The following is a 12,426-nucleotide window of genomic DNA, read 5'->3' as shown; positions in this document are numbered from 1 at the left end:
TGGTGGGAATGTAAAATGATACAGCTGCTGTGGAAACCAGTATGGCAGGTCCTCAAAAAATTAAAAATATAATTAACAAAAGGAGTCAACACACTGAAGATGGCAGAACCTAGGTCTCTGTGACATCTCTGGGCCACTGATTAACCAACCCTGGAACTGCCCCATTTCAGATCTCTTGTTCATGAAAAATAAATACTCCTTATTGTTTAATAAATATTGCCTTAAACAATATTAGTATGGTTGCGTGGCTTGCACCAAAAAGCATTCTTACTGGTTCAGTATTTTTGTTTGTTTTTCCCAAAGGTTAGGAAGTTAAGAAGGAAACTAACAGAATAAAGCAGCAAAAAGTTGTTCCTATGTTTGTATTTTGTTCCTATGTTTGTTCTCTTATGAATCCCAGTTGCATTTATCTTCATGCTGAGAATACTGATGAAAGCTCATCAGCTAAGGAGTTCACACTGTCAAAACCCTTTTCTGGGCTGAGTATTTCCCCTCTCCTACAACAATACCCCAGGGGAGGGATTACAGCCAGAGTAATATAAATTTATCACCACTCTTGGCAAAAAATTAAGGCGCACATTCCAATGACAGCAAGGAAGTGGTACTACTCCCTACACATGGACAGGAGGCACATGTACTCTAAGGCCATTCAAAATGTGCAGAAGGAACAAAAAAGCAGTCTCATACCCTCACTTCACAGCTAAGAAAACTGAGGCCAGAACCACCAGCTCGATCCCAGCAGGAGAGGTGCCTTTCAGACCAAGTACATCAATCATTTAACTTGTCAGCACTGCAGAACCACAAGAATGGGTTTAACCAATAATGAAACTCGGCCTCCCCTCTCTCAAGCAATTTACAGAGGATAAATGTTAAGTAAAATGTAAGTTCCCCTGGAGCGTCAATCAGTTCCGTTTCCAAACTGTACTAAGAGAGAGGGAAAGTAGAAAGGAGCTAAGTCCTGGGCACATAATTGGAACTCAAAAAATATTTGTTAAACTAAACTGGCTATAACAAAGCAGGGTTTTTCTCTAATACGAATAAATGCTTTCCTGGTTATCTCATCTCTCTGGGGAAACTTCATTTTGGATATTTCTCGGAGCTAAATTCAGTCTCTTCTGAAGAAGTCTGCTTCTGACTTTATATACGCTTGTTTTTATGTGTTTCACACATTCGTTTACTTTCTGTGAGAGTGAGGAGGGAATAGTGAGGGCTAGGGGTAAAGAAAGAAAAAAATTGGGGGAAAATAAGCATAGACTGACCATCACTTACACACACACACACACACACACACCACCACCACCACCACCACCACCACCACCATTCCACACAGAACTCAAAAATAACGTTTTAGGAAGGATATTGGTCATGAGTCCTTTGCCTTTTGGCAAGGGAATCTTCATCACTGATGCCGGCCATCAGGTACTTGAGGCCTGTGATCCAGGTGCGGGCCTCCTCGGGGTTGGAGGTGATGAGGTCCAGGGACTCCATGTGGTTACCATGGTAGATGGTAAAGCAGCAGCTGGGGTCAAAGTTCCCCTCAGCTTGTCTGTGGAATATTTCAGACTGCCGACCCTCGGTGACTTTGTAAATGGAGTCGATAAGTACTGTGAGGCAAGTGAAATACATGACAGGTGAAGATACGGATACAGACTTAAAAAAAGGAAAAGCAAAATCATTTTAAATTTTTAAAAATAAGCATGAACAAGGTCATTGTCCGTGAGTTGGGGTTTTTAAGTCTAAATGTGAAATACAAGCCCTGTCACTTACTGCTAGGAACCTTCTCTACATGAGACTTTACCTTCCTGGGCAGACTAGACAAGGCCCTCCCAGGTATTGAGTCTGGATGGGTTGAAATTTATGATAAAATGATAGATATGCCCAGTGGGGCAAGAAGACTGGTAGAAGAGGGAGCTAATAAATATGTCAAATTTACAGTTCACATATTTATGCAGGGGAAACATACAAAGACCTAGAGCCAACTTTGGTGTTTTAAATATGCATGAGAAGATAAAAAGAAATTGAAAGGGAAAAAAATTAGTGGTAACCAAAGAGCACAGTTAAAAGTGACTGGCATTTATAGTAAGGATGCTATTAGGAGAAGTAGAGCAGGGCTGAGAGAGATGGAAAAGAACAAGGTGGCATCCCAGGGAAAGAGGCATAAAGATGCAGAAGCATAAGGCCCACCCAGGGATGCTGAGCAGGCCATTCATGCTGGACTGCAAAGCTCAAGAGGGGAATCCAGGAGTAAAGGCTGGAGGGGTAGTGAGAGGCTAGATTGTGCAGAGCCTAGAAAAATAGACGAGAGATTAGCACTATTTATGCAGTGGGGCAGCACTGAACATTTGTATCAGAGAAGCACTACAGGGAATATTATGTACTTTAAACTAAAACAATATGTTTTATTTGCTTCTTTATAGATAAGCATAAATCAGAAGAGTTGCATATCCTGTTGATTGCCCATAAAACCATCCTCTTCTCCCCTCTGCCTTAACAGCAGAGTCCCAATTTTCTTCTGGTATTCTCGTGGTCCCTACATGATTCGGGAAAATGAGTATGTGCCCAGCCCCAGGGAAAATTCTGGTGGGGCTCAGCCATTGGGGTGTCCTCATTCATATTTCTTACGATTGATTTAGGTGTGGGAATGCATCCCAGCTCTAACCAAGGAGACTAGGGGCAATGTGCCATGAGTGAAAGGTTTAGAAAGAGGTTCTTCTCTTCTAAAAAGGAAGTAAAAGAAGAGAAGGATCCTTTCTGCCTCTTCACTGTTATGTCAGGTTGTGAGGCCCAGAACAGCTGAACCCTTGGTTACAAAGCCAACACACCAGGAACAGAGCCAAGAGCACTCAACAAAACAGAACTAGAGACTCAGTACCCCATGCCTGGGGCCTGCCAACCTCTGGGTTACTTGTCATGTGAGGTAATAAATTTGTTTGTCATGTAAGCCTAATTTGGTCCAGGTCTTCTGCTACTTGAAGGGGAAAGCATCAGAACTGATCAAAGCAGAAAAAAACTAGCAAAATGGAAATTGGTTAGGAGACTTTGCAATAGGCCACCAGAAAGGTGATGAGACCCTGGACAAGGTTCGTGTGACAAGAGGATGGAAGGAGCAGATGAGAGAGGCATTACAGGAGACCACGGGACTTGGTGCTGAGTAGAAGGTGTGAGAGACAGGCCTTAACGAGGAGTCAGATCAAAGCTATTTTACTTGATTTCATTAAAACAATTTTCTTAACTTATTAATCAGTCAACTGTGCTCAGAAAATGGCAAAACACTTTTACGGATCTATATTCATAACACCCATTGGATTTATGATACCCATAAACTTTCATAGGAAAATGAAAGACCTCAGGCTATAAAATCTCATATGCCAAGTAAAATATATATACATGCATGTGTGTGTGTGTATAATGTCTCCAACACAGGGGAAATATTAACATTGATAGAATTCATGAACAAGAAAACTTTTATGGATTTAAATTCCCCAAATAATTTAAAAAGCAAAAATAGTTATAACTTATTCTGCCTCTCCACATCCTTTAACAGCTGAGCCCAAAACTTGCAAAAAATATTGATGGTCCAGAGGTCTGAAGCTTCCACAGAAGCCACCCAATATAACCCACATATAACTGTGTCAGAACACACAAAAAATTCAGAGATGGATCTTACTTTTTGCCTTCTCACTCTTCCTGGAGGGTCTCCATCGGAGGCGGGTCCGGTGCTCATCCAGGTAAAAGAGCCGGACGAGCCCTTTGGTCCCACGCTTCAGTTTGATCATCTGTGTCCCGGACTGCATTACACTCATGCATCTTTCAACTACAAGAGATCAAAGCACATTCAGCTCTCAGACAATGCACGTGGGTACTGGTGTTCAGAAACTTCACTGTCAAATAAAACCTGATTCACCCCTAAAGACACCCAGGACCAGAAGACAAATTTGCTACAGATACTCTAGAAAGAGTTGTTAAGCAATTTATCAGGCTTAAGCCAGGAAAAAAACCATACTTACTGAAATAAAATTGTACTTCCAGGTACACAATGCATTACTGCTGCACAAAGTCATCTTTTGTTCAAGGGGGTAACACATTGTTTTTTGGTGTGAGACTGATGACCATTTGATACTTGGATCTATATTCATAAAGCAAGGTCTCAGATTTCATGTTAGATCTTCTAAGTTCTTACATAGCCAGCTGTAAAAGCATCTTATGATAATGCCTTAAAAGGCAATCAACAGAAACATAATTGGCAAAATGTTTCAACAACTGCCGAATTGTATGATGGCTACATATGGGTTCATCTATATCTATATCTATATATATAAAAGCCTAAGCGACCATTATGACCAGTCGACTGAATGACCAGTCAACTGGTTGCTATGACGACACACTGACCACCAGGGGTCAGACACTCAACGCAGGAGCTGCCCCCTGTGGTCAGTGCACTCCCACAGCCAACCTCCTGTAGCTGGCCAACCTCCCATGGTCCCTCCCCCCAGCCGGCCCCAATTGGCCCCCATCACTGGCCAGGCCGAGGAACCCCACATGTGCACGAATTCGTGCACCGGGTCTCTAGTGTATATATATAAAAGCCTAAGTGACCAGCCAACTGGCCGGTAGCTATGACACACAATGACCACCAGGGGGCAGATGCTCAATGCAGGAGCTGCTGAGCTGTAGTGACTTGGCAGCTGCAATTCTCAGGTGACAAACCCAGAACCAGAAAGAAGGGAGCCGATTCCAGGGTGCAACACCTGAGAACCGCCCTCTTGTAATTCAGGACCCCTCAGGGGATGTTGGAGAGCTGGTTTTGGCCCGATCCCGCAGGCCAGGCTGAGGGACCCCACCTGCCGGAGGGACCCCACTCACTCAGAGAAAACCTCAAGCTGCGCCGCCTGGGTGTGGCCAGCCAGGGAGGGACCGTGGTAGGTTGGCTCCAGGGCATGTCCCACCTGTCGCACCCAGTCCCGCGCCACCGGCCACCTTCTAATTAATTTCCTTTCAATGTGCATGAATCCGTGCACCAAGGCACTAGTATTATTATATTTATGTATGTTTGCAAATAACTAAATAAATATCATTTTAAATATTATTTAAAAAATCAAGTTTTCACAATTGAACATAATTTTTTTTTTACTTCCCAGCATCATAACCCTCTTCCTTTCCTGCCAAAAACTTTCTGGTTATTCTTTAAGTCATTCATTTTTCCCTCCATTTTCAGCCATATGGACTGTTTAAAATTGATCTACCTTTCAGCTCCAGGGTATCTCATCACTGTGGTTACAGTAATTGGTTCAGAAATGGGCATGTGATTGAATCTAAAACAACTGGGACTTCTGGAAAAAATGGATTTTAACCCCTCTATACCTAAATTTTGCAGCCCAGGGCTTCCAGCTTCCATCTGGGATCCATGAAAAGCAAGTCTGCTTGAAACAGAACCCAAAGCTGAGTTGATAAATAGGAAGGGAGAAAAATGTCGAGGTCCTGCTATTTGAGCCCTGTATCAAGCCCCTCGTGAAATTGGAGACATATCCCTGAACTATTTAGTTTCTGCTCAAATAGCTTCAATTTGAGTTTTCTGGCACTTGCAACACAGAGAATTTTAACCAATATACTCAATAATACTTCTATCTCAGCTTGAGCAAGCTAATTAACCTGTCAAGTTCTGATTCTACCTCTAGGATTTTATGAGGCTAAACCGAAAGTTGCTAACTTCCAGAGATAGAATCTAGTGACAGCTCCTCTAAAGAAAACCCTTGTTGAACTAAAAGGAAGGCTTATCCTAAAAGAAGGGGCCTGGTGTATAATAGAGGGAAATAAGGATCTAGACATAAAAGATGTGCTGATGAATTAAACTGCAAGGATTTTCCAAATAGAGAATAACTTGGTGATTGAATTCTGGTAATATCCAAATAGCTTCTTGTACAAGTGAAAGCTATCATTTAATTCTCTCTGCTTTGAGATGAACCTTGTAAGAAGAGGCCATTGGTGTTGCCTGTTTCCCCGTCACTGGTAACTGGAAATACTCTTTTCCCATTTCATGTGCCTTTGGTGGCCTGTCAATCACCCAACTAAGACATGTGCACCTGACTTAAGCTTCCAGCAAATCTGTCTCCCTCCACGGGAGCAGAGCACTGAATAAAAACAGCACTGAGCCGTTGCAGTGGCCAAGACTTAAGAGACGCTCCTGGTTGGCCACTCCAACATGCCACAGTTGTCAGAGTTATTCTTCCTGAGGGTGACAAATTATTCCATTTTCCCCTTAATTCTGCAACTTATGCAATACTCCTCCAAATGTTCTTTTATCGTATCAGCCAGAAACAGCTTTTACTTCATCAACAAATACACAGGCACATATATAACCCTTAGAGCACTAGAAGCATCTAGCTGAGTACCCACAAACAGTACGCTGTTAGAAAGAGATCAAAGAAACACAGTAAATAAACTTTAACAACATTAGACTTCAACTTTGCTGGCTGAGTATCTTATCTTTACTAAGAAAGATAATTTGACCCCAAAGCTTAACATTGCATGTGCAAGGTACTCATTACAGGGCCTATAACCAACATTCACTATATCCTCCATGAAGAACCTTTCTTCACCCCCAAAATTAAAGGAGAATAACATAAAGTTAAGTACGATTTTAAGAACTGATATTACAAGGGAAGGGAAATGTAGCTTGCTCTGACTCACCTTACCTGACATATCAAATACCCAAGTAATAAAAATAATGCTTCTTAAAATGTTTGCTTTGAAGCACAGAACAAAATTTAAGATTTAGTTTCACTCTAGTAAATTTACCCACCACTGAGCACCATTCAGTTAGGTAATGAGAGCCACGAATTTCAATTCTTGACAGTCACATTGACCATCTCATACCAGTAATTAAAGGGAGAACAGAAGAGAGTATGTCATCATATCAAGATAAAATCAAATCAAACTAACCAAGCCAAAACACCCAAAAAACTCTATTAGAATGTCAATAAACAGATGTTCACAGAGCAACTCCTTGTTCTAGGCACAGGGCTATGTAATGAGGAAAAGCAAAAAGCAAGAAGACTTCTCTTCACCTTAAAGAAGTTGAATTTTAAGAGAATGAAGCATCTAAAGAGACTATTATGGTAGTTCAGAGCTGTGGTTAAGAACACCAAGTTTGGATCTAGACAGCCTGGGGTAGAACTCCAGGTCTGCCACTTAGTAGCTGTATGACATTGGGCAAGATAATTAATCCCTCTGTGTCTCCATTTGCTTATCTATAAAACGGGGGATAATATTATTTACCTCTTGAGTTGCTGTTAATTGAATGAGTTCATTCAAGTGGAGTACTGAAAATGGTACCTGGTATATCATAAACACTATAAATGGTAGTTATTATTATGGTTTTATTATTGAAATATTTTAAAAATAAATGCCAGTCAGAAGTAAAGACAGAAATACTATGGGGGTCTATAGAAAAAGGAGTCTACAGTGAGCTGGAATGGGGAGAAGTATGGTAATAAAACAGAATCAGTGAAGACTTGGGGGCAGGAAAGAGGAGAGGTATGATCAAAGGGTAGGGAAATACGGGCCTCCATCTTTGGAAGAGTGACTCAAAGGGCATTGACAGGATATATGAATCCATCGGCCGGATAAGACTGGACTGTAGAGGGTTAGAGGTGCTGGATTAACATTTTAATCCATTGGCAATGAGAGATCCACTAGATATTTCTGAGCAAAGGAGTGACAGGATAAAAGACATAATTTAAGAATGTATGTCTTTGGGGAGAGAGAATAAAATAAATTGTTTAAGCCAGAGTAAAGAAGTTGAAGTAACTGAACCATCACAGATCTATAAAGCAAGGACTATAAATCCATAGACTGCCCACATACCTGACAGTCCCTCGGCTTTGCTCACACTGCCTTTCGTTCCCTTTCCTTTCCACAGTACCATTTCTTTTCCCTGAAATGGAATTGTTATGGCTACAATATCTGGACAATTTAACAGGAAAAACACAGTGATATAAACGAATTATCAGTTACTTGAGCTAACAAATACCACCTACCACTTAGCAAATACCATCCAGAGAAATAAAACATTTTAGAAAATGGGATCCAATCCCTTAGAGAGGGAGTATGTTTACACAATATATTACTGTAAATATTCATTAGCTTCACATTTATCCCACCAACTCAGCCGTGGGCTAAGACTCTAGCACCATCCAGTAGAGTGGGCAAGCATACATGATCAAAATGTCCTTGCAGAGTGAGGCTTTGAAACAATACGCTGCCTAAATTGTTTATGGAGCTTTCCACTTTCTCCGTGATCTTTCCCTGTCACACAGAAAAGCCATTTGGTTAGAGTCAAATTGAAAAAGCCCACTTCTCCCTGCCTCAAACAGTCCATTGAGTTGTCCAGTTAACCAGAGAAAGAAAACCCTCAAATCATTCCTTGTAATAAAACCCTCAAATCATTCCTTGTAATTCATCCCAGTAGGTAATGATCACCAATGTTGGAGACAAAATATTCTTCCAGAGTCCTCTAAATCACTTGTGTCAGCATAAGCCAATTTCCTCATGCTCTGCCTTCAGTAGAGGAATGAACAGGGGTTACTGCCCCCCTTAAAAGTCATTCTCCAGCCATTCTGGGTCGGTCAATTCCATTAAATGGGATGAGAAACAAGGGAACAAAGGAGGAGTTCCAGAAGCAGGTCAACAAGGACAGAGTCCCAGTGGCTTAGAATGGAATACCCTCATCACACACATTTCCAGTGCTGGAAAGTATCTGGGGAAAGTCTGCAAATGTGGGCTATACATTCAGGCAGCTACCAACACCTGCATAATCCCTTTGAGCCTACGTCATTCTCCCTATGATAGCCTTAATATTTTTAGAAAACACGTTATGTGAATACAATGCAGCAACGTTCAAGAATATTAAGGGAGAAATGCCCATCAACCCCTCACATAATACACATACTGTTTTGATCTATTATGGTCCAGATATTAATATGTACACAATTTGACACACTGGTTGCAATCATGATACTTAAGCCATTTGGCCCTCTGCTTTATTTCATTTGCATTATAAACAGTTTTCCATGTTTCTACACAGTCTTAATAATTATCATTTTAATGGCTGCCTTATAGTATAGTATAAATATTTAAAGAGCAGAAGAGATGAGTAGAGAACTATATTCTAACTTTATTACATAATTAGAGTTTAAAACTTAACAGAGTCTCAACTGTAAAATGAAAGGGCTAACAAAGTGGTCTGCAAAGTCCTTTAGAATTCAACTCCCTATCAGGATTAAATCAATCATTTTGCTACAGTTTAAAGTAAGTAAATTTCCTTAGGGGCTATCAGTTCAATAAATCCTTCAAGCAGAAAATACTGTAAATCTATACTAATAAAAGGGTAATATGATAATTAGACCGGGTCAACTGGCCATCTTCCAGACGTCCGACTTTCTTCCAAAGGCCATGGTGGTGGGAGTATCAGTTCAGATATAGAGGTTATGTATTTCTGTCTGCCAAGAGCATCTCCTCCTGCTGAAAAAGCCACCCCCCTCATTTAAGCAATCCTATCCTATATAATCTATCTTTACTAATAAAAGGGTAATATGCTAATTAGACCAGGTCGACCGGCCATCTTCCGGACATCCGACTTCCTTCTGGACAAAGCCATCATGGTGGGGGCTGAGGCAGAGGCAGTTAGGGGCGATCAGCCCGGCAGGGGAGGGCTATTGGGGGTGATCAGGCCAGCAGTGGAGGGCAGTTGGGGGCATTAGGCAGGCAGGCAGGTGAGTGATTAGGAGCCAGTGGTCCTGGATTGTGAGAGGGATGTCCCGGATTGGAGAGGGTGCAGGCTGGGCTGAGGGACCAACCCCCCCCCCCTCCGGTGCACAAATTTCATGCACCGGGCCTCTAGAGTGAGTGTGTGTGTGTGTGTGTGTGTGTGTGTATCTATTATAATAAAAGTATGCGTCTGTGTGTGTATATATCTATAATAATAAAAGCATAATACGCTAATTAGACCAGATGTCCTTCCGGATGAAGATGAGGCAAGCGGGGGCTGGGGCAGAGGAGGCCCAAGAAGAGACAGCAGAGGCCCCCGGCCTTGGCGGCAGCGGGGGCCGAGCACCTTGCATGAATTTTGTGCATCGGGCCTCTAATATATATATATATATACTTGTGATATGAAGTATCCTAATACAAAGTATATATCCTTTGGGGGGAGATTCCCAACATTTCCACTATGTATATATGATATCAAGAGGTTCAATTCTTTCAGCCATGTTTGAAGCAGAGATAGTCACAGTCTGTTAGGAATGCCAAACATGCCATCCAATGCTGATTTTTATAGCAGCTTTAAGGTATACGTTATATACACTAACATTGACCTGTCTTAAATGTACAGTTCAATAGCTTTAGTGTATTTACAGTTATGAGGTGATCTAACTTTAGAACAGTTCCATCACCCTAGCTCTATACTTTAAAAAGCCAAGATGCAAGATCATCTCCAACAGTAATAAGCACAGCTGGTACCCTGCTCCTTCTCTGCTAGAAAGGTCACCTGGAGACTGGGCTGCAATATAGAGCTACAGCCATGCCTGCGTTAGGCCATACAAGAATATACAAGAATATCACTTGCACTTTCTTGTGAACACACCTATCATCAAAGTGTGCATTGGCAGGCAAAACAAACATGCACATCATCTGCAAGACTGTCTTTTCAGCAAAAAGGTTCATGAAAAAATGTGCATTGATTTCTTGCCAGCTTCCACCGATCAGAGTAAATCTGAGTGACTGAAAGGAATTAGTTTCTGAAAACAATTTCATTTCCAGTGGAAAAAGGTGTCAAATGATACAGGTAATGTTTCTCTCAGAGGAAGAGAAGGGAGAGTTCCTACAGTCACCAGAGAAGTAAAGGGCATGTGTAATTCTCAGCACAGACCAAAAACAGATTTGAAGCCTTGTACACAATGGATATAAGATACCTTGCTGAGGGCAGTGCAGCAGGAGAGGTCAGTCCACAGGCCCAGGGCCAGAGAGCCGGGAGCAAAAGGCAGTTCTGGTTATTCCCTCAACCTAAAATTGCATTTTCCTCCGAGTTCTGAGTCCATAAAACAACTGACCTGCATCCCATTAATGTTTTATCTTTCAGGAAGACAAAATTCCTGTTCATCCAAAAGCCTTTAAGAATAACTTAAGAGAAAGAAAAAAACCTGATTCGCATCTGGACATTTTACTATGGACATGAATGTTTTGGATGACATTTATATAAAATATAACTGCTCTTCACAGAAAATGGCTTCACCTGAAAAGCTCTTCCTCACCAATAGTCGGGCTTTAACGTCAAGTAATATCAGCTTATGAATAAATGTGTTTCCAAACAACCAGGGAAAACTCCACTCTTATTAAGTCAAGATTCTTCCCAGTGAAGAGCAAACAATGTAGAGATCACTGTTTTTTTTATGCCATTGCTTAAATCACTCCCATGGCAAAGATAAGATTATTTGAAAAGGTTTTAGAAACTAATTGGTTAGCAGTAACATTTTGGAACTTGTTTGCAAACCTATAGGCACACAGTCAACGTAGGTACATTTGGGGGAATTTAAGTCAGAGTGAAAGAAATTAATCAGTAATTTTTAAAATGTCAGAACCTTTTTTCTATTTTACTAAAGCCTTACATAACACTTTTGTTTTTTAATGAAACCTATATTATATTCAACAATTGTTTCTATTCCATAATTGTTAGCTCTGGGAAACAAATGAAATACAAATAAGAATTCATAACAATACAGTTTCGTTGGTTTTATTTAATGTCATCCCATTGGGGAAGGGGACATGAATTAATTTTAAATTTAGTTTCATCTATTATGTAAAGAGTTTTCTACTTCAACATAAGATCAGAAATGACAGTGCCATCAACATTCTGCAATGTGGTTTGTTATTTTTTAAAAATCCTTTAAAACAAACAAATCAAGAACAGACTCAGAAGCAGAGGAATAACCGATGGCTGGCAAAGGAAAGGGGGTTGAGGGAGGAGTGAAAAAGGGAAATAAGAGGTACAAGCTTCCAGCTATAAACCATGGAGATGGAGTGTACAGCACAGGGAATATAGTCAATATGCTATAATAACTTTACACAGTGACAGATGGTTACTAGACTTGCAGTGATTACATCATAAGGTATATAAATATTGAATCACCATGTTATATGCCTGAAAATAATATAACATTATATGTCAACTATACTTTAATTTAGAAAATTTAAATAAATTTTTTAAAAATTAAAATTCATACATGTGTGAAATATATATACCTCAGATCCTATTTCATCATTTTTTTAAAGTTTACCATACCACACGTTAATTTTAAAGTACTAGCTTATTTTTGATTGTTGGTTGGGAGTGTACATTATTGATAGGAGGCAAAAGTTGAATGCAATCCTTGG

The 12,426-nt window shown here is 40.6% G+C and overlaps 1 protein-coding gene across 1 annotated transcript in view; it reads right to left on the bottom strand.

Annotated features, from left to right (window-relative positions):
* Window positions 1-12,426, bottom strand: part of PLCH1 (phospholipase C eta 1) — a 163,991-nt gene that overhangs the window by 58,643 nt on the left and 92,922 nt on the right. Inside the window, exons 3-4 of the mRNA XM_014457180.2 lie at window positions 3,668-3,814; window positions 1,361-1,604 (exon numbers count right to left, since the gene is read on the bottom strand). Of these exons, the coding sequence (XP_014312666.1) occupies window positions 1,361-1,604; window positions 3,668-3,814 (391 nt within the window). The remainder of the gene's footprint in view (window positions 1-1,360; window positions 1,605-3,667; window positions 3,815-12,426) is intronic.

This window comes from Myotis lucifugus, unplaced genomic scaffold, assembly GCF_000147115.1.
Source record: "Myotis lucifugus unplaced genomic scaffold, Myoluc2.0 scaffold_70, whole genome shotgun sequence".
In the NCBI taxonomy this organism is placed as follows: Eukaryota; Metazoa; Chordata; class Mammalia; order Chiroptera; family Vespertilionidae; genus Myotis; species Myotis lucifugus.
The sequence above is the reverse complement of the archived record's forward strand: the minus strand, read 5'-3'. Positions and strand labels throughout refer to the sequence as shown.